Source organism: Syzygium oleosum, unplaced genomic scaffold, assembly GCF_021117445.2.
Source record: "Syzygium oleosum isolate NSW1041296 unplaced genomic scaffold, Sole_v2.1 Sole_v2.01, whole genome shotgun sequence".
NCBI lineage: Eukaryota > Viridiplantae > Streptophyta > Magnoliopsida > Myrtales > Myrtaceae > Syzygium > Syzygium oleosum.
This window is the reverse complement of record NW_026607485.1, coordinates 22,388,817-22,416,083: the sequence shown is the minus strand read 5'-3', so window position 1 is coordinate 22,416,083 and position 27,267 is coordinate 22,388,817. Positions and strand designations below refer to the sequence as shown.

Genomic DNA, 27,267 nt, shown 5'->3' with positions numbered 1-27,267 from the left:
GGCCACGTAGGTTGTCCAAGCCCATTAAGAAGATCCTGGGCCTATTCAGCCCATTTGGATGATTGCATGAGGCTGCTAGGAATGCCGAGCAATTAAGCAATCTCAGCTAATTTGGCGATTGGAATTTGAAAGCCTATCACATCTTTCTCTGTTTAGCTATTGTTCGCTCGTATCTTCGTAGGTCGACGTCGGAGGTAATCAACGAGCGGACAGCCCCCATCGACCAGAAATCATGGCTTTGCCCGACTTAGGCTCAAAGCTCGGGCCGAACATTCTTACGTTACTCTTACGTTGTGGTGGGGCGGGGGGAAGGCTTGGGTAGCACAATAGATTAAGCAACTTGCATTCATGGCACTAGCTTCTCAAAGAGAAGAGGAGTGTTTAGTCTAAGGTTTGGACAACTAATCTAATATAATTCTGCTGATTACTTTTTTGACAACACGAGGCACTCGAATCGTAGGGCTCGATTAATCCCACGGATACGCGCAAACCGCCGCATCCGCATGCATCGAGTAAAGTTCCATCCACAGGGCCGTGATTCGAGCGTCGCCCCTCCAAGATTAATGCGAATGCGCGATGCCGTGATAAACCGGAACGCATAACCTACTAAAAGTTCAAACTAAACTTCCTAAAGCACTCAACGGACTTCAGGAGTCAACCGAGCTCATCGCGTTTTTTTGTCATCATAAGGTCTTTCCGACGTCATCCATGACGAGTGAAAATTTGTCATACATGATGTCTTTCAATCAATCTAATGTTCCAACTTAAAGAGGAGTTGAGAGGTCACACTAGTTTACCAAGACTAGAGATTTATTATACTCACCTTACTTACATCGCGTCATACGTCATGAAAAGTGCATTGAAGGAACTCCATCTGCATCGGTAGGTGAAATTGTCTGATTGGATATAAATTTATTATATGATTTTCAATTCAATCCTAAATTTTTTCGCGCGAAATTCCAATATAGGCCTCCCGGCCATTTTTCGTCGAAAACTTTTGGCGTCGAGGTGTGCCGCATAGGATGGCTAGCGATTTTCGACAAAAACTGACTGGAAAGACTACATTCGGATTTCGCGTAAAGGTTTAGGATTAAATCGATAAAATTAGAAAGTTTATGACTGAATTGGTATTCGTACAGTAAGTTTATGATTGATTGCGTAATTTGCGCAGCATACGAGAAAAAAAAAGATCACAGGGGAATTTCAACCTTAATGCCTATTGCCTACGTGCATTTGTTCCTTTAAGAAGATTTTTACCCACTCATCCATATTAACATGGTAGGCAAACGAAAAGTTATAATCATTTCGAATTTAAAGCCTCCCTTCTTTAAATTGCCCTTGGCAATTTCTAGCGACAAACTCTTAATTTTCTTTTTGTCTGTCCTATATCTAACTCTCCCCGTTCTCTAACTTTTATTCTTTCTCTTACGGAGCGTGAGAGTCGAACCCACGACTGTTATGCTAGCATCCTCACCCCCCCCAATCCCTTTACCTGCAATATCGCATGTCTATTGGCTTAATTTATTTTTTGTTGGCCAGCCTAGAATTGGCATGAGAACCGCCGTCAAGTGGATGATGATCGTGGCCCTACGCCATTAAATATTGATGGGCTTCAATAATGTTTATCCGATTATTTAAGTCGTGCAATGACATGGACCTTAGGAGAATTACACCCCTAAAGCTAGCCATTAACGTGGGAGAGCCCCAGGGTACTAGAAGTCGCACATCGAAGTGTCGTACCACTGATCTGGGATTCAAGTCCCACGATTTGTAATTCAAGAAAATGGTACAAACGGTTCAAAAATTTTGGCTTGATGTACAATGTCATCATTGAACCTTTAATTCGTTTGATTTGGTCCTTGAATCATTTCTAAATATTCTAAATATTCAGTTTAGCCTGTAAACTTTCAATTTGTTCAATCCTGTCCCTCAGCTTTCCATAAAAAGTCAAAAGTTTTCATAATTACTCTCTTGCCCGGATTTTAAAATATCTTTTCATTTCAATCCATTTCATAATTTAACCGAAAAAATATGGCTATCTTTTTAATACATTTTTGGTCTTTATAAATATTTCGATAGTTGAGGGACTAAATTGAACAAATTGAACGTGTAGGGATTAGAATAACATGTAGGAATAGTATAATGACCCAATTGAACGAATTAAAAATCCAAGAATGATATTATATATTAGACCAAAATTTATGGACAACTAGTGTCACTTTCATTTGTAATAAAGATCATAACATGCAACTTGTACTAAAGGTCCACATGAGAGTGAACTAAACCCACCAACATCTTTACCTACTAGTCATCAAATCGATGGAGAAAAATTAGCAGCAATCAAAACCAGATGAATGCCTCAATGGTCATACCGCCCTTGGCTTCGGTGTCATAATCGACCTAGCAAGTCGAAACACAATTGACACTCACATAATTGTCATATGGTCAATTAATTGAAAAATGAAGATATATGTAGGCCGGTAGTGATGGACCCCTTTTCATCAGGCCGGTCCAATAATCACCTCTATCGACTATTGCGTGATGTATTCATTGCACTGGCTTCTAAAAGAGAAGAAGAGTATTTTACTTGCAAATAAGTTGTAGAGCCGACCTGAAATAATCAGCTGATTACTCTCTTTTTATAACGCGAGGTTTTCGAATCCCGTGGCTCGACCAATCCCCAATAGAGACACGCGAACCGCCGTGTCCACGTGCATCCGAACGTGCATTGGCCGAGTTTCTATCCACAGCTCGGCGAGCGTGGCCTCCAAGGATAATACGAGGGGGCGACATTATGATGGGAACACAAGAAAGATGTATCAAATTCCGAACAAGCTTTTTGAGTCGATGGGCTAAATCGCACTCTGGTGACTTTGGCGAGTGTGTGATCCACGCAAATGGGGATGTTTCCCGACAGCTTCTAAGCCTAACCCCAATGTGAAAACAGACAAAGTCCTATTAAAAAACAGAGAAGTTAAATCGTAGGTGGGCGAGGGGATGACGAGTCAGGCCCCACGTCTCCCGTCCAATCGACAATCCTTTCTCCAATCCAATCGAATTCAATGTTCCCACAAATGCATGAACGCAATCGTTTGCGGGGTGTGATTGATTACTTTTGGTAAATGGTAAAGTGGGGAGGATGCACATCCCTGTTAGGCTTTCCGAGGTACGATCACTTAATATAACGTTCTATTTTATCTGATACGGGATTTGGATGATCAATTGACGGTAACTATTTCCTTTAGGCGTTATTACAAGAACTCACGAGTGTCACGTCATGCAATGTTCGATTTGTCCTGTCGCCGAGCGAGCCGTGCCCACAATCTTATCGGCGATGAGATCGTCCCATGTAATATCACGGTGAAAATTGAACCGGCGATGAGATCGTTATAACTTTTAATGGACTCGCAGAGAGGGACAACCGATCCGCTTCCCTTTCGGCAGTAAGGTTGTAAGGCTGTCTAACTAAAATAATTTCACAGCAAGAACGAATCGATAGCAAGATTGGTTAATTTCTCGGCTAACGTGGCTTGCCTGCGTGCCCAGTCAGCATATAGAGCCCTAAACGACGTCGTCTACAACGTTTGCCCCAAAATATAAATCCTAAATTGCAAATTGAAAGAAATTCTCCAATTTCGAAACCCTAACCCTAATCCAGTTTGTCCCCAACTACTTCAAGCTCTCGCACACAACCAAAATGGGGAGATGAAGGAAGAAAACAAAACTTTCCTCTCGTGGAACCAAGGATGAGAAGCTTGGAGAACACTAATCGACGCGAATCGACCATCTCCGATCACCAGCATCTATTGTCGTTTGCTTTCCATTTCTCATTCCGTAGAGAACGGTGCAGACCAAAGACGCATGAATTCGTGATAGTTCCTTTTTGAGAAGCGATTTCATCCAACATGATTTGCAATTCCAGAGAGCCGGAGCCAGTTCCACTAATTGTCACGATCATTGACGGCCGTCCTAACATCGCATTCCGATTTTCCTGTTCTACTATGCTCCGCAGTGGTGAGATCCAAAAAAATCAAATCCAATTCGAAGTCCTTCGCTCGAATTGCGATTTCCGAAATCTCTCGGCCTTTTTTTTCGAAGACAGTGACTCCTCCTGCTCGACACTCGTATTCGATCGCTGAAGCTCAGTCCTCTTACTTTCTTTGGTTTCAATTTTGGTATTTTCCTAATTTCCACGGGCCTCCTCATCGACTTTCTTTCCCATCTCCGTCTGGACGTTGTTCACCTTATCGTCGCCAAGAACCGCTTCCGCAGACCGCAACATCATAATAGAAAAAGCTTGAATCATTAATGGATACTAGATCATGGTCGGTTTTCATGATGGCAGTAGCTGAAATTTGCAGACTTTGTTTTGTTCGTAATCAACATTAATTAATGAGGAGAAATCCTAATCACCATTAGCCGTCAAACCGACAAGAAGAGGTCCAGGAATTCTTTGTCATTTGAATGTGGACACAAGCGATGAAGTTTCAGTCGAGATTTAACCACTTCGACGCTCTTCAGCCACAGAACAAGGTGAAACAGAGGAAGTGAGTGACAGCGACGAAACCTAAAGTCAGTACATTTATGATAAATTCACCTCAAACTAATTTATAATTATCAAAAGCCCCAAAACGGTATACATATGACAAAATACCCTAAGCTAATTTTTGGGCCACTAAAATTTGACGAAAATTAATGGAGGGCAAATATGTTACGCGTGTACAAGTCTGGGGGTTTCGATAATTCAAAAATCAGTTCGGAATAAAATTTGTCACCGACGTACCGATTCGAAGTTTTTTCGTCGTCCCAAAATTAATTCGCGATAAATTTATTCGTAAGCGTATCGATTTAGGATTTTTCGTGATATTAGCTCTTTCAGCGTGTGGCGGGCAACCCAAAACCGACGTCACGCGTGACGTGCGGCGCGAAACCGACATCACACATGGCGAAGGCGTCCTCGCTTGCGGCAGCGACGCAGCCCTTTGTCCGTTTCCCCGCTTTCATCGGAAACCCCAAAGACGAGTCGAGACGAGAGAGGGGGCCAAGGACTCTTTTCCCTTGCTTTACAAAAAAGCTCGAATCGTAAAAACCCCAAAAGACGCTCTCTCTCTCTCTCTCTCTCTCTCTCTCTCTAATCACGAACCAAGATCGATGACGTCACCGTGCACGTCACGTGGGGCCGGGCTAACGGAGCCCTGCTGGCGTCACCAGGGACAAAGGGGACCATGAATCTAGCCTCGTCGTACGAGGAAAAAGCATTGCACGCTATTTTTTTTTTTTTCACCTATTTAATCCAACGCGGGAGGGGGGGAGGCGCGTGAAAAAGTGATTACTATTTCGGAATTTCGAGCCCTCGGCTCGTTTAATTCCACGTGGCAAATTCTGGTGACGAGCTCTTAAAAAGTTTTCGTGTCTTTTTTCTTTTTTTTTGTTGGGGATAAAAGACGGAGCTCGTAAAGTTTTGGTCGGCATGGAATTGGCACTAATAAACCGCCCCTCCCCCCACATCAAGTGGATGAGATCATGGCCCACGCCATTAATTACTAATGGGGGTTCAATAATTGCTTATCCCGTTATTTGTTTCGTAACGCCAAAGGGTTATCCGATTAGTCGAGCCATGTATCGATGTGGACTCTAGGGGAACAACGTCCCGAAAGTTAGCTATCGGAGCGAGAGAGAGAGAGAGAGCTCACGTCACTATAATTCACGCGCCCGAGGGCTCGTGCCGTCGGTATGGGATGCAAGTCCGACATCTTATAATTAGGATCATAACCGATAACATCCAATGTGCACTAAAGGTCCACATGCCGAGTGAACTAAAACCCCACCAACAACGGAACGAAGGGAAATCTCGTGACGTGCTCGTCATTGAATAGATCGGGAATAATTAGCAGCTATTGAAACTAGATGAATATGCTTCGATGGCTGCGAAACCCTTGGTTCCGGCCTTAAAATCAACATAGCGAGCCGAATCACACTTGGCACTTACATTAATCGTCATTTCCTTAATTAAAATAAAAAATAAAAAAAGAACATGTGGAGCCTATTTTTATGAAATGCTTTTGGATTAGTCGATAAATCTATTCTTGATCATACCTATTTTCATTTCTTGTATTCCGGAGAGATAGAGCCGGCCCAGAGCAAATCGCGCCGGATCGATTATGTTCGAATATGTGGCCTCTAGTTTCCAAATCGAAAGTTTCCTAACGCCGTAACCGTAATCAAATTGTTTGCGACCCTCGGGTTTCCTAATCGCGCCGATTAAATTATAATTCGTTCATCTTTTCTCCGTTGATCCGGCTGCTAATCTTCTCAATGATTGGGGGGGCGAGGGATTTATTTAATGACGGTTGGTGGCCGTTGATGTCCTGCATCCAAATTGAATCCGACGGCATCGCTAACCATTATTACTATTATTTTAATTTGAAGCAGTACAAACAGGAGGGCGGCGTGGGGGTCACGGCTTTGGCTTCATCCCAAAGCAATATCTAGGCAAGTATCTAATCTTATCCAATGTCTATTTATATTAATTAGATCGAAAGAATTTTTATAAAAAAAAATTGCAAGTTAAAAGCGTGGTACCCAAGAGAAGTTGAGAAGGAGACAAAGGGCCATGAGTAGTAATGAGTTGGTAATCTAATTCACCCATTTTTTGGTACTAAATTTAAGTAATCAGTACTTAATATTCCTTGGAAAAGAGTGAAAGTCGTGTGCGCGATACATACCGACGAGAAAAAATCAATGTAATTAATGGCTGTAACAAGGCATATGCTCCTAGGGTTTAAATGCGACTCTTCAAAGGTTGGAGTTTTATGTGCGTGGTCTCGAAATTCATGGGTACATCGAAAATTTTTCTCTTTGCTTATTTGCATTCTACGAATCATATGATTCGTACCCATGTTCGCACCACCTCAGCATGACGTTCGCACCACCTCATCAGACGTCGCGAATATATAGTACCATCTATATGCTAGAGTTAAAAAAAAAAGAGGGAAGATTTCGAGCATCGTTGTTATTTCAGAAAAAATGCGGTACATAGGATTCGCTTGATTAACTCTCGAAAAAAATTTCGGGGGTCGGATGCATGACCACATGTTTTTTCAAGAAAAAGAAAACTGTCATCTTGATTTGTCGATTATATTGGATTGTCACGAACTACACTTTCGTTTTGGGGAGTGGTTGGCTACATGCTGTCACATGCCATTAGATTAATAGGAGGAAGAAAACAAAAGCATTATTACGAAAAATCTCTCCACGAAATCCATAATAATAATAATATTTAATATTTAATCATCCGAAAAAAATAAAAGAAAAAAATGGGGGAATTAATCCCATTTCCACCTTCCTTCCTTCCTTCCATATATCAACATCACTTTCAGATGGCCTTTTTTTTTAAATAAATAAATAAATTATTTATTTTAATTATTATTATTATTATTATTTTTAATTATCCCACGTGCTTTTCTAGCTCCACTTGCCTTCGAGAATCCTCAATAAATTCACTCCACTCATCGATCTTATCCTCCGCTCCCTCTCTCTCTCTAATGGCCCTCGTCCGCGACCGCCGGCAGCTCAACCTCCGCCTCCCGCTGACGGAGCTCTCCAACCGCCGCCCCCGCTTCCCCCCTCCCCTCCCCCTCCCCCTCCCCCTCCCCGTCCCCCCCACCTCCGCCGCCGCCGCCGCCGCCGCCGCCGCCCCCTCCTCCTCCGCCGCGGCGGCCGTATCCGGGGCCGCCGGGACCTCCCTCTCCGACCTCGAGAGACTCGGCGTGCTCGGCCACGGGAACGGCGGAACCGTGTACAAGGTCCGCCACCGGCGCACCTCCGCCGTCTACGCCCTCAAGGTCGTCCAGGCCGACTGCGACGCCACCGTCCGCCGCCAGCTCCTGCGCGAGATGGAGATCCTCCGCCGCACGGACTCACCGCACGTCGTCCGGTGCCACGGGATCTTCGAGAAGCCGAACGGGGACATAGCGATCCTGATGGAGAACATGGACGCCGGCAGCCTCCAGACGCTCCTCGAGGCCTCCGGGACCTTCTCGGAGAAGCAGCTCGCCGCCGTCGCCCGCCACGTGCTGAACGGGTTCCACTACCTCCACTCCCACAAGATCATCCACCGCGACATCAAGCCGTCGAATCTGCTCGTGAACTCGGCGATGGAGGTGAAGATCGCCGACTTCGGCGTGAGCAAGATCATGTGCCGGACCCTCGACGCGTGCAACTCCTACGTCGGCACGTGCGCGTACATGAGCCCCGAGCGGTTCGACCCGGACAGCTACGGCGGCAACTACGACGGCTACGCCGGCGACATCTGGAGCCTGGGGCTGACGCTGCTGGAGCTCTACCTGGGCCACTTCCCGCTGCTGGGCCCCGGCCAGCGGCCCGACTGGGCGACCCTGATGTGCGCGATCTGCTTCGGGGAGCCGCCGAGGTCGCCGGACGGGGCGTCGGAGGAGTTCCGGGGCTTCGTCGAGTGCTGCCTGCAGAAGGAGTCGAGCAAGCGGTGGACGGTGGCGCAGCTGCTGAACCATCCTTTCGTCGCCGGCAAAGATCCGGGACCCTCGTAGCCGGAGCACGCGGGTCGGGTCGGGGCAAAGCATTTTTTTTTTTTTCCGCTAGAAGACCCGGGAGTTTGAGGGAGGCGCGCGCACGAACGGGGCTCGGCCGGGACAAATCGGGTCCGGGTCGGGTCGAGATTCGCAGCGCAATCGTCGCAGCCCGAGTTAATGAGTGTTTTTTTTGTACATATGGGGCGGACTTTCGGGTCACAAATTTCGGGCACTCTCCTGTCCTTTTCTTTCTTCGTTTTAATGTTATGTTTTTAGGATGCTTCGGACAGTGAAAGTTGCTGTTCGATAACTAATGAAGGAAGCTTCTTGACCAGATCAATTCAAGCTCGTTCTCTCTCTCTCTCTCACTTGGTTATATTTGTGAATATCCGGTGATCATTGAGAGGGTTAATGCCCAAAAAAGGAGCACCAATTCTTGAGTTCGTGACTCGAAATTGCTCCAAAAATCAATCCATCGTAAGGAGTAGCTTTGACCCCCCCCCCCCCCGCACAGCGAAAACCAAGAAAGATCGGTAGACTCAAAAAGGTTTGTCTAAGCTAAATTTGGGGGGCAGAGATAATAAACTCGTTGTTAAATTTTTGCATCTTTTTTTTCCATAATGAAAGAAACGGGCGAGAAGGGACGGGATGGTTAAATTTAAGGTTGTGTGTTTTTTCCTTGGGGACCGGTGTATTAGTAGGTCCAATTATTGGGAGTCGGGGTAAATAAGTACTTACGACTAAGGGAGTGAGTTCCAAATCAATCGGCGGCGCGGCTGTTATATATAGTCTTAGAGTTAGATGGGAGAATTAACGAAAATTTAACCAACCGCTCACTGTTTTTCAAACTCACACCACCTAGAATTGACCCAAATCGGGCTCCATGACGTGTATAGCTTGAAACCCAATTCAGAAATGGTCGAGTTACTGCAATTTCTTGGTCAATTTTCAATTTGAAGTTTTCTAATGCGAAAAAAAGAAGAAGAAGAGGATCTTTTTTGCACGACAATAAAAAAGAAAGAACGTGCAAGCAACCCCACCGGTTTCACACGAATTGCACGTGCTTCTTCTTAATCTTTACTTGCAAGAAAATTTGAAGGGAGGGGAAAAGATAGTGACAGAACTACGCAGGAAAGGGGGTCACCCCTTCTTGAAACATGTCTCTTTCCAATGGGCCGGGTTCCATGTACCTTCTACTCTCCCCCCCGCAACTTGAAAAATTTGAGCCACCTCGAAAGAGGAAAGGGCACAAGTTGTGCAAATTAAATGTGGCGGGGTGGGGGGTGCCGCACTTCGCGCCGGCCTTGTTACCCGAACATTGTGAACGAGATGATTCGCGTGGATCTACGAAAGGGACATCGATCTACAGTATCACGGCAAGATGAATGTCGTCGTAAGATCTCGACGAGAGGCGGCTTTATTCGGATTTAGTCTACTATGCCATGACGGCATCGATGCCCTTATGATTCCGAACCATTGCATCGTGGGTATTCAGAATTGATGATCCAAAAGTCATGAGATCCGTAGGCCAAATGATGTTCTCACAATAGGTAGCTCGACTTGAATTTCTCGTGAGGACCCGAATCCATTCGACGGTCTCATGAATCGTAATCATCGAACGATGCAGACACCGTGTGTGGAAATTCCATCCCGTCGGCGGTCGATATTTACTCGATCCGTGGCCGACGGATTGGATCGGGGGGGCTAGGTGAGAATTTTCGGAGAAAGGAGGGGGGCTTCTTGTGAGATTGGATGGTGGCCGTCGATTGGCAGATGGAGCCATAAAAGAAAAGACGATGGCTTTGTGTGATGGGGATGGTGGTGACTTTTGGTGAGTGAGAGTGTATGTGTGATCCACGCAAATGGGGATGTTTCCGGACAGCTTCTTTCCAACCCAAAGTGAAAACAGAAAAGAAATCCTTAAAAAATAAGAAGGAGAAGAAGAAGAAGAAGAGGTAAGTTGAATCATAGGTGAGGTAGGGGATGACGAGTCAGCCCCCACGCCCACGTCTCCATCCAAAACGCCACTACTCCTTTCTCCAAGTCGATTGCGATGTGATTGATTTGCTTTTGGTTAATGGTAAGTTTGGAAATGTACATCCATGTTTTCTTAATCCATTTAGCTATTGCGATACGATTGATTACTTTTGGTAAATGGTAAGTCTGGAAATGTACACCCATACTTTCTTAATCATTTAGTTAGGGTTTCAGAGGTATGATCACTTAGTGTAACATTCCATTTTATCCTATAAGGGATTGGGAAGGTCAATCGACGATAACTATTTTCTTTAGGCATTATTACAAGAACTCACGCACGTCACGCCGTGCAATGTTCGGTCTGTCTCATCGCCAAGTGAGCAGTGCCTAACGACGACCTTTGGTTGGTTGGGTAGCGAGTAGGGAGAGCTTGAGACACGGGAGCGAGCGGGGAAGAAAGAGAGAAGACAACGCTAAGAGCTTTGAGATGATCGGTCGTTGGCGTTGGCCGCGGGATGGTGGACCGGCGGAGGTCGCGACGACGGGAATGGCAAAGCCATGGCGGGCGACATGGGCTGGACGCAGCATGGTGGGAAGTAGAGGTGGCCACGGTTCGGAACCGGTTCCGGGCCGGTTCCGATTTTTTTTTTTTCTGTTTTTTTTCTTTTCCTTTTCCTTTTCTTTTTTTTTTCTTCCTCCGCGCCCGGCCATAGCCGGGGCCGGCGCGGAGGTCGCCGGCCTCAGGCGAGGCGGCCCTCGCCGGCGTCAGGCGAGGTCGGCCCTCGCCCGACGCCGGCGAGGTCGAGCCTCGCCGGTTGCAAGCGAGGCCAAGCCTTGCCGGCGTCGGGCGAGGCCGGCCTCGCCCGCCCGGGCGAGGGCCGCCCTCGCCCGCCGCGGCGAGGGCCCCTCGCCCGACGCCGGGCGAGGCCCCTCGCCCGACGCCGGCGACCTCCGCGCGGCCCGGCCATGGCCGGCCGGGAGGAAGAAAAAAAATTAAAATATAAATTATAATTTTAAAAAACAGAAACAAGGAAAAAAGACAAAAGAGAAAAAGGAAAAACAGAAAAGGAAAAGGAAAAGAAAAAGAAGAAAAACAGAAAAGGAAAAACAGAAATGAAAATAAAAAAAATAAAAAAAATACTATTCTTGTGATAGAACATTATTCAATATAAATTGTGATTAAAATGTAAATTGTACTCAAATTTGGGGACAAAAAGACAAGAGAGAAAGAGAGGGCTTCAACTTAATAAATTATCATTAAGCACATTACAATTCGTTACAACGATCTTAAAAAAAAAGGAGTACAATATATATACCCTAAAATTATCCCAAAACCTAAGCATTCCGTGCGCAGGGGACCAGAGGTCACATATCGTCGGATTATATTTCGGTTTCCCTAAGCTCACGTAGGCGTACCCGGTATGAGAAACAAGAGTTCCCGAAATATTTGCCAACTCCAATAGTTCTTTTACCCTCAATCGTCACTACCCGTTCCAGTACCAATACTGGTAGCGGTAGTATCTCTGTCGTTAAAGAATTCGGATTCATTATTCCGATCTATCTCTTGTTGTCGGTATTGAGCCTTCGTCCAATCAGCAACACAAGCTTGCATCTCCACTGATTCTGGATCTAATCTTGAACGATGTTCGTTCAAAATATTACCTCCGGCACTGAATGCTTGTTCGACCGCAACTGTGGAACAAGGGGTTGAAAAACTCTGTTTTGCAATAAGAGAATGGATTGGGTATTGGCTTGCGTGCCTCTTCCACCAATCCAAAATAAAAAAAATCTGTACCACCTTCGGCTCAGTAAACTCAAATAAAATGGTTAGACAACTCTCTAATTCAGAAATATTTCCTATTACTCCCTTTTGTTTTTTTTGTCTATGTAATAAAAGTTGGTACCCTCTACTAATTTTACCTGTATTGTCATTTTGTATCTCCGTAGATTGAGAAGATCTAATATCACCTAAATTATATTTAGTATAAAATTCATTATATAATTCTATTACTACGTTTTTAACCTCACGTACTATGGTTGTAACATTTGTCACATCATAATGTAAACATTGATAATACGCACGCAAAAAATCATTTAAGCCATCCAATTTGCAACGCGGATCAAAAACACAAGCAACTAAATAAATCATGGGAATTTCACTATAATAATGAAGCCATTTCATTTTCATTGCAACTATAGTATGTTGTAATTCAACATCATTTTCATATTCATCAAAAGTTCCGACAATATTAGTACACTCTACTAAAAATAAATGTGTAGTAGGATAATAAACACCAGACAAAGTATAAGTTGCATCATTAAAAACCTTTAAAAGATCTAAATTTTTTTGGCAAATATGCCACTCTTGTGGGTATAAATTAATCTGAGGTATATTATTAGAAATGAATGCACATAATAAATCTTTATATGCTAAAGATTCATTAAGCAAGTGGAAAGTAGAATTCCAACGAGTTGGAACATCTCTTGGAAATCTTTTTGGCTTTTTGCCATTATCTCTACAAAATTTACCCCATTCTTTCATTTTTTTGGGATGTTTCTATAAAAATTGAATCGCCGTTTTTATTGGTTGAAGAAAAATATCAAGAGTTTTCAAACCATCTTGTACACATAAATTTAAAACATGACAAGCACATCTAATGTGAAAAAAATTTTCCGCCAAAAGCGGGTTTACAAATATTTTCTAACTTGGCAATTGAAGCGGTATTTGCTGCGGCATTATCAAAACCAATTGAAAAAATTTTGTTAAGCAAATAATATTCTTCTAAAACTTGCCTAATTATTCTATAAATATTATTTGCCGTATGATGATCATCGAAAACTCTAAATGCAATAACTCTTTTTTGAATAGTCCACTCGTCATCTATCCAATGACATGTTATGCCCATGTAAGAATGATTTTGCCAATGATCACTCCAAATATCACTGCCTATATGCACGCATCCATTAAATTGCATAAAAAAGTTTTGTAAATCATTTTTTCCATTTTTGTAAAGATCTTTAATTACTCGTTTAATTGAATTTCTAGGAACACGTTTTGCTTGTGGAGCACATGCTTTTTGTATAAATTCATTAAAACCAAATCTTTCTCCAAAATTAAATGCTAAATGCTCAACGGAAATAAATTTGCCTAATTCTTCCTTATAAGTTTTTTCATTAAAACTAAATAAAGGGGAAGTGTTAGGATTGACGTACCCGGAAATTTGTTGTTTGCCCGATACCGATTCCCGTTTCGGTTGGATGTTTGCTCATAAGATGTCGTTTAAATGTTCCATATCCTTGTCCACCTGTATATTTATATATTTTTCCACAATATTTACAAATTATATCATACCTTTTTTGACCGATATCAAACCTTTCCATTTTCGTGAAGTGATTCCAAATGTCAGATGTAAATTCCCGTTCCGCTTCCTTTGTTGTAGATATTTCAGTAGGTGGATGAAAACTTTCTTGCGTCGGGACGCGCTCCACATTGCGAAAAATGTTGATTTCATCATCTTGAAAATCTGCATATTCACGAGGATCAAAAGAATGATGGGATTCCGTCGCGATATTCTTACCTTTGCAAGTTGGCACTTGACTTCCACTTGCCATTTTTTGAATGGATTGAGAGAATTGAGCGGATTAATTGGGAGAATTAAGAAAGAATTGCGTGGATTGAGAAAATTGAGAGAATTTCAGAGAATTTGAGAGAATTTCGAGTATTGAGAAAATTTGAGACTTGAGAGAAGAGAATTGGAGAGAATTTGAGAGAATTGTGTGTGTATTGTGAGAATTTGAGAGAATTTATAGGAAAAAAATAGAAGAAAATTTAGAATTAAAAAAATAAAACATAACCGTTGCAAAATTACAACGGTTATGTGTTTTTTTTTTTTTTTTATAAAAACGCCCGTTGGGGCGTAGCCGTTGCCCCAACGGGCCGCAAGGTGCAAGGTTGCAAGCTCGCAGCAGGGCCTGCACGTCTGCAGGCCCTACTGCGGATAAATATATATATTTTTTTTGGGTTTGGCCGTTGCCTGGCAACGGGCTGCTGCTACAGCAGCATGGCCTGCATTGCAGGCCATGCTGCAGCCTGCCTGCAGCTTTTTTTTTATTTTTTATTTATTTATTTATTTATTTTTTTCGCAGAACCGGTTCCGGGCCGGTTCAAATTTTTCTGGAACCGGAACCGGGCCCGTATGCCACGGGCCGGTTCCGAACCGCGGGCCCGGTCAACGGGCCAGGCTCGGGTTTGACCGAGCCGGTTCCGGTCCGGTTCCGGGCCAAAATCGGCCCGTGGCCACCTCTAGTGGGAAGGAGGCTGAGTAGGGGAGAGGGAGGAAGGAGAAGAGAGATGGGCGTTATGATTTTGAACAGAGATCCACATTTCATTATTTCTAGGGATAAATGCACCAAAAATCTTAAAACTTGTCACGAAAATACAATTGAGTCTTAAAACTTTTAAAAAGTGCAATCAGGTCTTAAAACTTATTATGAAAGTGCAATCGAGTCCTAAAATTTTCAAAAAGTACAATCAAATCATAAAACTTGTTACGAATATTAAAACTTTCAAAAAATACATTCAACGGAAGGACTTGATTAGACCAATTTAACAAATTTTATGACTTGATTGCATTTTTTAAAAGTTTTAGGACTCAATTACACTTTGTGACAAGTTTTGGACTTCCAATGCACTTACTCTTTGTTTCTATCCAAACATATTTCAGACACCAAAATATGCTATGTCAAATAATTAATTAGGTGAAAAAAATTAAGGGATAATGACCCAAATGATCACTGAACTTTGACGCAATGTGCAATGTGGCCCTTAAATTTTAGCCTAATATTCAATGTGGTCCTTGAACTTTTAATTTGTTCAATGTGATCCTTGAGCTTTTAATACATATTTAGTATAATCTTTGAATTATATGAAAATTTTCATTGCAATTCTTCTATTAATTCGAGGTCAAGAACAATATTGAACATTTTCATAGAGTCCATAGACTAAATTGAACATGTACCAAAAGTTCAGGAACTATGTTAAATAAATTAAAAGTTCATGGATCACATTACATATTAAGCCAAAGTTTAGAAACTGTATTATATATTGGGCTTAAAATTCAGAAATTATTTACGTCATTTTAAAAAAAAATTGAAAGAAAGACCTAAAAAATCTATCGTAAAAAAGGGAGGAGGGGCAGCTTCTTCTCCTTTTTTTTTTCTTCTTTTTTTAACATTTTTCGTGAGGGGTAAGATCAGAATAAATGGATTTGCTCTTTTCTTGTCATATCTATGATGGGAGATATGGCAGGCGCCGCCCAAATATTATATATGAACTTTTTATGCCTTTACACGTGTAACATGTAAAGTGAACAGATCTTTTAGATCCCTAGGCCTGCTTATATGTATTAATAAATTATGCGGATAATATTTGCAAAATACATATATAGATTTCATCTAATCTTCTTATTTCTGATCTTTTTAGATCGGTTGGGAAACACACAAATGTGAGGTACATGAACTGTACTATTCTTTTTCCATACATTGCACCTCTAACTCCACCAATTTGAATAGTTTTGACTTATGCAAGTAAGGGCATGTTTTGACAACTTGCCAAATAGTAAAAATTTCTGTTCTTTTGTTCCTAGAATCAGTTTGGGAGCAGAAATTCGTTTGTTAAATTTTTTGTGCCTGGGCATAATTTTGCAAAAAATTGTTTTCAGAATCAGTTTTGGAACATAATCAAGAAGCAAAAAAAAGTAGCTTCTTGATTCTAGAACAATTTTTCCATTTCTGATTCTTCTTCATTTTCTTCTTTTTTTTGGTTTGTTGTTGTTCTTCGGCCTGCCGCCCGCCACCCGTCGGCCACTGGCCGCAGGCGAGGCTTCGCCCAGCCAAGGCGAGGCCGACCTCGCCCAGCCAAGGCAAGGCCGGCCTCGCCGTCGCCACCCAGGTCCGTTGCCTGGGTGGCGACGGCGAGGCCGACCTCGCCTTCACCTGGGTTGGCGACGGCGAGGTCGGCCTTGCCAAATCTGGGCGAGGTCGAGCCTTGCCCAGCCAAGGCGAGGTCGACCTCGCTGTCGCGATCGGCGAGGGTCGCGACGCCCTCGCCGACCCTGGCCTGTGGCCGGTCGCCAGCGTCGGCGACCGGCCTTGGCTAAGGAAGAGAAGGGAAAGAAAGAAAAAAAAAGAGAAAGAAATATTAAAAAATTCAAAATATTATTAAAATATTATTAATAAAATGAAATTTTGTGTAGTTACCAAATGCATTTCTGTTCTTTTTCTATTCTAAGAATAGAAATTTTGGGCAGTTACCAAACGTTTTCAAATGCTTAGAAATTGTTTGGCACAGAATAAAAAAGAATTATTTTCGAGCAGAATCTGCTCCCGAGCACAGAATGGTTGCCATGCGCAGCCTAACTAAATCATCTCGACAGTAAGATGGATAACTGGTATTAAAGATCGATCTTCGATTACCATCTCCTTAACCAGTTCCTATAGGACAAGAAGTTCCCGTCGCCGGCTGGCGGTAAGGGGAACGAACGACGGCCCGTCATCGCATCTGAAGTTTTCTTGTTTCCTCCTCTCAATTCTAAAAATCAAACCTGATATTGTTGAATGTTTAGATGGCGTGGCGACCAGAAAGAGAGTTGAATAGAGTGAAAGGGAAGTGAAAGTATGGGATAACGTTTCATATGTCACCGTTATTTTAGCCAGTATGATGGAAATCACACCATAACGATGCTACAGTAGACCTTAGGTGATCCTGTGAAATATAGGAACATCCTTCACTTCTCATCAAACATATGCACAAATTCGAAGCTCTAATTCGAGGACCGCCTCGATTCTTATCATATCATGTACACCATGCCGACCTCGACGAGTGCGGCGTGGGGGATGTTCAGCGCAACCAGAGGCTCCCGGGAGTTTCTATCCAGGAGAACATAGACCATAATCACGAGCCGCTTCAGAAAGTTCGAACCTTTACGTGCCACCAGATGGGACTGGCCGAGGATGTATGCGGTGCCGCTCTCCCTAGCGTCAACTAGTTGTTGCAACTCCTCCCGCACAGATGCTTGCATTTTGGGACGACTCTCTGGAGGCAATACGAACTGGACCTTCTTCCTCCTGACTGGGGCATTAGTACTAGGATCTTTTTCCGACCCGGGGTGGTACGAAATGGTCATGTTTTCCTTGCTGGTCCGGCTTGAGGACGCAGTGGACATGGAGTTGTTAACCGGGATGAGGGCATACGCCGCGTTTCCATCCGATCCCGGCTTCCCGACGATGGTCATCTTCCCTTCCTCAGAAGTGATGGACTCGAAGTCGTTCTCTTCCAGAGAAATGAATTCCCCGATGGAATGGATGATCTGCTCCTCGAAATCGTCTGTGTCCCTGATGCGGTTGCAGTATCCATATTGCACGATGCACCGGTAGATCTTGTAGTCCTTGTGGCCGACCCTGCCAATGAGGAATCGCTGGTCACAGGGCACGTAAGGCAGCGGCTGAGACTTGAAGGACACGAAGATGAGCACCTGGTGGAATGCGGGAAGGTTCGTGACGAAGTGTGAGAAGAATGCTGGGACCCCAGTCACTATGTCCGTGTAGATGAAGCCGATCCCGGGGACCCTGGAGATCCCAAGACCCTCGCTGAAGTCGGTGAGCCACTCGGACGAGACCTTGTTCTCTAGATCGAACTCATACTTCTTCATCGATCCGTAATGCCACACGAGCATGATGGTCAAGAACAGCACAGAGAGCATGACGAGGTACCATGCCCCCAGGTGGAAGTTCCAAATACATGCTGATAGGTACATGACTTCGATAAAGCCGAAGAACATCAGGAAACACGCTGATAGGATTAGGCTCTTTTCCCAGTAGAGAGAGATCACAAGTGACATCAGGGAGGTTGTTACGAGCATTCCTGACACAATGGCCATTCCTGCAGAAATTTGACCCAGTTTCTTGTTAGAAAACGGAGACGAGTAACTCATGTCGTAAACAATTGTCGTCTACTCGCTTATCTTCCTTGATAAGTGGATAAAACTAATTACTTGCCAAGCAATGCATCAAACATACCGACACTTGCTGTCTATATTTCCTGTCTAAATTTGTTTGCTTTAATGTTATGACATTCATTTAGCCTTACAAATAGAATGAGGTAAATGGCAAGCCTTCAGAACCCAAAAACTAATATATGTATATACATATTGGACTCAAGGAATTGAACCTGTCGCGTATCCAATTGCCTCGACTTTGTGGAAACCGATCGTCACCGAGAGGCTCAGGACCATCAACAGCCAATTGAGGTCTGGGATGTAGACCTGCCCGTGTATCTTATCTGACGTGTGCACCACTTTTACCTGGGGGAAGCAGTTAAGTGCCAGGAGCTGGTTTATGATCGAGAAGCTGGCCGTAATCGATGCTTGGCTCCCGACCGCTGAAGCGAACAGAGATAACACCACAAAACCATGCCGAGTATGATCTGGACACGCGGTTAAATCCTTCTAAGCAATCGTGGGTTAGAAAAAGAAGGTGGGGTCGGAAGATACTAAAAAAGAGGAGGAAATTGAGAAAGACGTCATGATTGTATGAGTACCTACCCGGCATAGAGCTACTGAGATGATTGAAGTGTTGGACGATCTGCCAGTTTTTGGATATGAATGCAGCTTGACCCGCATAGGATACGAGAAGAACTGGATAAACGCAGCACACAAAGGTTATCTGCAGAGAGTCAGAATCCAAAAAAGTCATCTGTCGGTCTTTGGCATGGAGAAATAGAAATTACTAGAGCATGAGCTCTCTATGAAGCAACCTTAATTGACTTCTTTGAAAAGTGGCCTAGATTCGCAAACATCGCTTCTGATCCTGTCAAAATTGCACACCAGCGGAGAAAGCAGTGAACATTTTCGCAGATTAACCGTAATGTCCTTTGTAATAGCTAAGAAGTGGGAGGGAAAACGAATGGTTGATCACACTAACCTGCTATGCAGAGAAGAATGCTTCCCAAAGATCTCCAACTATGTTTATGGATATTTCTCACGAATCTGTACATGTATGCCGGGGATATGGCATGAAGAATATCAGGGTTGCAGTGCAAGATATTATATACACCTACCGCACCAATAAATAAGAGCCAAATGGTGACGATTGGTGCGAATAGGAACCCTATTTTATCCGTTCCATATCGCTGCAGCATGAAAAGGCAAATCTGTATGATGCATGCAGAAGGAACCGGAACATCTGGGACACAAAAGGAGAATATAGAATAAATGTCAAACAAACAGATCGACATATTTAAATGCTGTTTCAAGAACAAGTATTACCGGCACATTCTGCCTTTCATTTGGGCCGAACAGCATTTAATGGCCAATTACACATTACAAATCAAAAAGGAGAAAATTAACACCAACTGGGCACTTGAAATTGTTTGATTTGTATTGTAGATCAAATGTGAAAACAAGAAAGAGAATACAGTAGAGCAAGATATCTAAAGGCTGCCCAGTTTCGGAATTGAGAATGGCTATACACTCACATTTTTTCAAGGCTTTTGTAATGGAATCTCGAGTGGCGTTTGAAGAGGAAGCTGGTAAGATCCAAATAACAAGAAACATGAGAAGTAGGTCATTTCCGAATCATTATTTCCTTATCATCTTACAACTGGATATATCTTGTAAATCATACATGAATTGACAATCTCCGACAATGACCGCTCAACCCCATTAGAAGCCGACAGCACTGGTTCAAACAGGAGGATGAAGTAATAACCAACTTATTCAACTGAATTAGTCTCAAAAGTCAAAAGGATATGGGAAAATTAACAAGATTAATTAGGGGTTCGGAACCGGATATTGCGGGGGTAAGCACTCCATCGTTGATAATCATACACGAACCAAACAGAGCCAAGAACAGCATCAAGTAGTGGCTAAATCGGTGCTTCTCGAGAGCCCTTCTGGCCCTCAATCCCAACTTCATCTTAGATGGGGTCTCCACCAAATGCACAGCCTTGTCGGTAAATTGATCATTCGGAAGCAGACCCACTTTCGCGTGCCTGCACAATAGCGAGTATAAAGCGAATGTACCGCCTGCGAGAATTTGCAAGCTATATCAGCACCACCGCAAAATTCATTGTGAAAACCGACCCAGTACTCTAGGAAGTAAACTCTTACCCTCTCCATCATCATCGGCTATCAAGACTATTAAGGCATACTTCAGCAAGGAAATGACGGTGATTGTCCAGAAGATGAAGGAGAAGAACTCATATGGAGTCTCATCTGACACGAAATCCTCTTTAGGGATCGTTCCAAAAACATACAAAGGTGCAGTACTTAAATGGCCGTAGACTACTCCAAGGGTCTGAAACGATAAGAGGGCCACATGCTTCCATGTTTCTTTCTGCACGTGTAGCCGAAAGCATGTCGTCACATGGCAAAAGGTATCAAAAAAATAAATGCGAGAGCTAACACAAACAGCTGCAATGGATTTGGATATATAAAGATGCTGATCAAACCAAAAGAAATGACCTGCGTGCACATGTGAGGCTGAAGTTATACAGATCATATGCAGGACAGAATCAAAACAAAAAGCTAGAGAACTGAAAAGGAACAATAACCATTGGGTTTACACGGTAAGTATTAGAATTGTCGATTTCAGCAGTTGATCCCTCTTCCAGCAAACAATGATAATCTTATGACGGAGTCAAAACTACTTGCCGAAATAAGCACCACAAATAGTGAATTTGGTTGATGCCAAACCTCGAAAACAGTATTCCGACAATCACCAGCGATTTTATAGACATTTAACTGTATCTCAAAGGACTGGAACTTTACCTGAGGCTGACGAGAGAAAGTTCCATGGTTCAGCGGAGGATCCATGACTAAACAGAGCTTGTTGAGAGAAAGTGAACTGGGCAACTATTATAAATTGGATATCAGTCAAGAAAGAGAGGAGTGAACTCTCATGTGAGAGATCAGACAGACGAGAATGGCAAAGCTATCAAGCCAACAAGTGTCCAACTGAGAAAACCTAGTTTTTTCAGAGAGAGAGGGAGACTCGTGAGATGGATGCTTATAGCCTTTGTGCTTCTTGTAGATTCAAAACTTTGGCTGATATAACAAAGAGAGGGACACAACAGACTAGAGACTGCAAATATGTTCTTATTTTGGAGTGTTGCTCATGTTTGAGAGGGAAAGCCGGAATAACAAAGACGGCCATTTTTGTCTGAAAAAGAAATCCTCAAGACACAATGTGTTCATTTCAAGTCCAAAGATTTATCACATGCTATTCCATTTGGATTGTCTGAACTTTATACCCTTCCTGCTGCCTTTTTAAAAAAATTGAAGGGGAATAAAAACAGAGAGAGAGAGAGAGAGAGAGAGAGAGAGAGAGAGAGAGAGAGAGAGAGAGAGAGTAAAAACAAAACATAGTGCCAGATTGATCGAAACATGAAGAGCAGCGAGGCTCCGGCCTCCTGTAATTATATTATCATCACCAACTCACATTTATATAATTTCCGTTGTAATGAAAGGACCGCATTCTTTAACTTGCAATGCCAAGAAATTCTTCAATTCCCCTCACCAGGAATTAAACATTCGGAATGCCATGTTACTTAACATACCAATTTCGTGAACCAATTTTATTAACCTTAGACTTGAAGTCTTTCAAGAATTCACCACTCAGTCTTATTCAATCTAATTTTTCCACATTCGGACTCTCAAAGAGCCCAGAGCCAACAGCAGCACTTTCCCCAACGATTGAGTCACTTTAAATCTCATCGCTTAGCAGAGACGAACTGCAAATCTTTGTGATCCCTGGACTAATTCTGCAAACTACACGCGCTCATGTGCTTGGAACAAATTGAGGGAAAGCACAAATCTCTAGGAATCAAGAGGCAAGATCTGAAGCAACTTCCGTTGTAATGAAAGGACCGCATTCTTTAACTTGCAATGCCAAGAAATTCTTCAATTCCCCTCACCAGGAATTAAACATTCGGAATGCCATGTTACTTAACATACCAATTTCGTGAACCAATTTTATTAACCTTAGACTTGAAGTCTTTCAAGAATTCACCACTCAGTCTTATTCAATCTAATTTTTCCACATTCGGACTCTCAAAGAGCCCAGAGCCAACAGCAGCACTTTCCCCAACGATTGAGTCACTTTAAATCTCATCGCTTAGCAGAGACGAACTGCAAATCTTTGTGATCCCTGGACTAATTCTGCAAACTACACGCGCTCATGTGCTTGGAACAAATTGAGGGAAAGCACAAATCTCTAGGAATCAAGAGGCAAGATCTGAAGCAACTCCCAGCTTCATTACAATGCGATAATACTTGCAGAGAGCCATGAACGTCCTTTCCAGAAAAAAAAAATGGCAAAGAACATTCTTCATCTAATCTAGATATCAAAATGATAACTGTCGAAGCCCCATTACCCGTGGTTGATATACCTGAAAATCCAAAGCCAAAAAAAAAAAATGGTTCAAGAACGGCGACATGACGAGTCGACAGGTGCTCCTGATCCACAAAGCTGAAATGCAAACACCTCATTCGCAAGCCTCCTCCCAGTCATCAACTACTTCAGCCGCCTCCACTGCACTAGAAACCAGTCCTAGCGTTCCTTCTGAACTACACCCGCCAGCCTTCAATTCCGAGCCCACCACAACCTGACCTCCAATTTTAACCGAATTGATCTCCTTTCCGACTAACGAAGCAGAGGAGCTCGTGGCGTTTTCAGAATCCAAGACGCTCCAACGATTAACCGAAGCATATATAGGAGCTTCTTTCTCTTTCAAACTGGAGCTCTGAGAATCAATAGACCACTCCTCACCACCCCATGAATCTTCCTTCCAATCGGAAACCTCCTGCACAACAGCCCTCTTCCATGGATTGCCCTTCATAGCTCCAACTGAAGCTCCTTCTTTGGCCGGACCAGCTCCTCCCCACACATTGGGCATAGTCAATGATGATGAGGCACTTCCATTCTGAAGCACAACAGCCCCATGATAAGCTGAGCCATGATCCAACCTCCTCAAAGCAGTTGCAGCACGAGCGGGGTCACTGAACACGGCCAGCGCATTCTTATCATTCAACCAGACTAACTCACATTCCCCACCAAATCTCAGGACCAGAGCGCTTATATCTGCCTCCCTAGGCAAGTCAAGGAAAGAAACAACAAGCCTAGGGTCCATGTCAACCAACGGGTCGAATGTGGGTGGGTGGGGCACGTTTGAGGTTATAGAGCCCCTACCTCCGAGCACACGAGCTGGTACTTTAGACTTTGACGTGGCGTGGACCACAATAAAACGTTTTGGCTCCCAACCAGCTGCGCTAACCACAAGCTTCCACCTCTCGGCAATAAGCCTCACTGCATCTCTTTTTTCCTTCAGCATTGGACAGAAAACATGAACTTTGAGGCTAGTGGCACTTCCTCTGCTCTTGCCAAGAACTAAAAACTTGCATCTCTCCTCAACAGCTAACACCCATTTAGGATCACGCCTAAAGAGCTCCAGAACTGATTCTGACACGGAAGAATTCTCCCCGAAATGAAGGGCTTCCAAGTTCGGTGGGTTGATGTCAAAAGCATCTGCAAGAACCCGCTTGCGCTCTAATTTAGCACATTCATCATCACACACCAGCTTCCTCTGCCCAAGTGGAGTTCTCTTCCCAGTAGCTTCTACTGGTTGAAGTGGCACAGGCAACTTTTGGATTATGGAAGCTTCAAAAACAGCGTCGGTGCTAAAATTGCCATTGGTCCCACCGGCATCACAAGGTACACTTACTGTTATTCGTCCACAAGAACAAGTGATTGTGACAGGGGAATCACATCTCGAATCAGGACATGAAGCTGAAGGGTGACAAGGCGCTTTGCAAGTGTGTCTGCAATCTCTTCTAGGAGCACCACATACCTGTCCACACGAAACTTTGAGACTTGTTTCACCGGCTGAATTGTCGGAATCACAAGGTGGCGGGTGACAAGTCCGGCCACAGGCGTGTAAACCACACTGCCTGGTCTTACCACAGGGTTTGTTACATCTGATGTCTTTGGACCCACACGGTATGTTCCTGAGAACCACATGTCCACCGATGCACTCTTTTGCCACTGGAAATGAACAGGAAGGGCATTCTCCAAAGTGACAGCTGTGAGTGGATGAGTGCCCACAAGGTTGAGGGATCAAGCATGGTAGCTGACACAAAGGTGGGGGTGTGCCACAAGGCAGAGGAGGAGGAATCGAAGTTTTACCGCATGCACAAGTTAAATCGGTGAAGATCGTTTCGAGGCAAGGAGGGCAGTGGCCACTGTGACAAAGTGATTCACATGAATGCTGCCCGCATCTAAGCTTCTTGCCACAGACCATGGAGCACAAATGAGGGTCCCAGTCACCAAGAGGAAGGTTGCTAGAATTTGACAAAGGGCAGCAACGCTCGCTACAACGATGCCTACCACAATTTTTCTTCCGTCCGCACGGTTTATCACAAGTGAATATCTCCTCCCTCGTTCTGTGGCACTCAACAGTACGAGAAGTCAAGCCACAACGACATTTTTGGGCAACAGTCACCATACAAGGAGGACAAATCCCTGCATGACACGTTTCCTCACAAAAGTGTGTCCCACAAGGGAGTAACTTGTCACAAACTTGAGAGCAAGTTGGAATGGGGTCCAGACAATTCTGTCTTTCATCCCTCAAATTCATTTTTCCACAATAGCACGTTTTAATCCTGCCCGGCAATAAGTCGCACTCCCTGCAAGGACCCGGATGGCAAACTTCGCCGCATGAATGATTACCACAACTAAGCAATTTTTGACAAGTTGAATTGCAAGAAAAAACACCACTTTCCGCATCAACTTCTCCCTTCATGGCCATTTCTCCACAAAGAACAACCTCTATCTTCTTTCTGCAGAAGCATGAAGCATTCAATAGTACTTGGCAAGGATCGCATGGACCCACATGGCAAGTTTGCTTACAGCGATGACGCCCGCACTCAAGAAGCTTATCGCAGCACTTACCACAAGTAAGAACGGACCTGCGATCAGAGCATCGAGTCGTAATCGTTTCCTTCCCACAAGGGCACAGCCGCGAAGGGGCAAATGCCTTGCAAGGAGGGCATGGACCAGGATGGCACTGCAAGACACAAAGATGGGGGCAAAAATCCTCCTCCCTCTCACCAGGATGCAAGATATCCCTTTCCAATGGCTTCCCACAAGGTTCTCCACATGAATGTGGTGTCAAATATAAATCTGACGGCGGATCTGTCCTTTTTCTGCAGAAGCACACATATCGAATCTCCTTTGATGATGTCAGTTGCACGTGCTGACATCCAGGACAACGCCAATTGACACCCTGATTCTTCTCGGCAGAAAGATCGACCGAAGTGGGCGCCCGAGCCCACTTCTTGATGCAATTGAGATGAAAAATGGAGTAGCAGCTGGAGCAAGACCAAATGGGTGCAGACCTCCGGACCATATCATAGCATATCATGCACTCCACAGTACCCTTCATCAGCTTCTCCTGAATTTCTTGCACCAACTGAGGCAAATTCGGGTCATTGGACACTCTCTCTCCATTGAACTCGCTCCTCGCTTTTTCCTTCTCCCTTCTCTGATTCAAAGGTCGAGCAGGGTGACCTCTTGGACCATGATTACCACTGGGAACAGAACTGTGATTCGCAAACCCATCATTTCCGCGCAAGTTCCCTCTATGCCCATTATCGGGAGGAAAAACGCGAAAATTTGATGCATGCCGACTATCAGAAGAAAACGTTCCATCATCAGAACTGGGGTTCAAGTTCGCCGGTGCCGGAGGGTTTGCAGGCGGAGCATTTGGTACAGACCCTCTGGGAACCCATTCTTGACGGGCACTCTGAGCAGGTACTCTAGGTCTTCTGTTGTTTCTGGCATGGTTATTCATAGTCCTCAACGAATTCCGATTCCACAGTATACTATCTGACAAAGCCAACTCGAGCTTGGCGTGGATTGCACGATCACACGAAGTAGGACCGCAGGATCCAAAATTCCGGGTCAAATCCCTTGGAAGCTGCAACCAGGAATGAAACGATCAAAAAGTTCGAAAATGCCGGGTAAAAGCCGATGAGATCAGAACCACAATCCATCGCCCACAAAGGCAAAAGAGAAAACAACACACAGGGATCGCAATCACAATAAAACCGCATCATCATCATCATCATCACTCCCCAATCTTCACTCGTCAAACAATCATCAACCGATGCAGGCCTATAGACACGAATCTCTCCTAAACGCCCTTCCGAAGAAGCCAACCATCGAGCAAAGCCAGAACAGCCCTTCACGGACAAACGAGCAAACACCTCGCCGGCAGGACGACCCGAACCCCAACAACAAGAAAATCGCACGGAAAAATGAACGACGCACCTGAAGAACCTTCAAACTGATGGGGCCAAAGCGATGGTTACCTGAAGAACCTTCTTTCCACGAATCCCCCGCAAAGCAATAAGAATCACACCTCCTCCTCCTCCTCCTCTTCCTCCCTCAGGTTCTCGGGTTCCAAAAAGCAGATCTTTTTAACCTGTGGGAGGAGCAGAACAAGAAGAGGAGTGGCGGGTGTTGGGCTGAGCTCTTGGGTCTTCTTGGATTTCCTCCAAAACAGATAAACCGACCCGACAAGCGAGAGGCGGAGAGACAGGATTTATAGCGACCGCATCCCCTCTTTCTCGTCGCTCCTCTGACTTTCCGAATCGTGGCTTGCGCGACGATCATCTTGAAGAGCCTA

The 27,267-nt window shown here is 44.1% G+C and overlaps 3 protein-coding genes across 3 annotated transcripts in view; 1 reads left to right on the top strand and 2 right to left on the bottom strand.

The window, feature by feature from the left end:
- The window catches only part of LOC115690657 (UV-B-induced protein At3g17800, chloroplastic), a 71,074-nt gene extending 49,704 nt beyond the window's left edge, over positions 1 to 21,370 (bottom strand). Inside the window, exon 1 of the mRNA XM_056318530.1 lies at positions 21,353 to 21,370. The gene's annotated coding sequence lies outside the window, so the exon portion shown is untranslated. The remainder of the gene's footprint in view (positions 1 to 21,352) is intronic.
- On the top strand, positions 7,530 to 8,908 carry LOC115690669 (mitogen-activated protein kinase kinase 9). The gene has a single exon (XM_030617102.2). The coding sequence runs from the start codon at positions 7,545 to 7,547 to the stop codon at positions 8,565 to 8,567; it is 1,023 nt and encodes a 340-aa protein (XP_030472962.1). The 5' UTR covers positions 7,530 to 7,544; the 3' UTR covers positions 8,568 to 8,908.
- Positions 17,203 to 26,888, bottom strand: LOC115690641 (NF-X1-type zinc finger protein NFXL1-like). The gene is made up of 12 exons (XM_030617060.2): positions 23,071 to 26,888; positions 22,957 to 22,971; positions 21,353 to 21,436; positions 20,693 to 20,918; positions 20,369 to 20,608; positions 20,208 to 20,261; positions 20,059 to 20,109; positions 19,506 to 19,766; positions 19,339 to 19,391; positions 19,127 to 19,247; positions 18,754 to 19,008; positions 17,203 to 18,465 (listed from the first exon to the last, which is right to left on the bottom strand). The coding sequence occupies exons 1-12, from the start codon at positions 26,428 to 26,430 to the stop codon at positions 17,375 to 17,377; spliced, it is 5,811 nt and encodes a 1,936-aa protein (XP_030472920.2). The 5' UTR covers positions 26,431 to 26,888; the 3' UTR covers positions 17,203 to 17,374.
- Between the last annotated feature and the right edge of the window lie 379 nt (positions 26,889 to 27,267).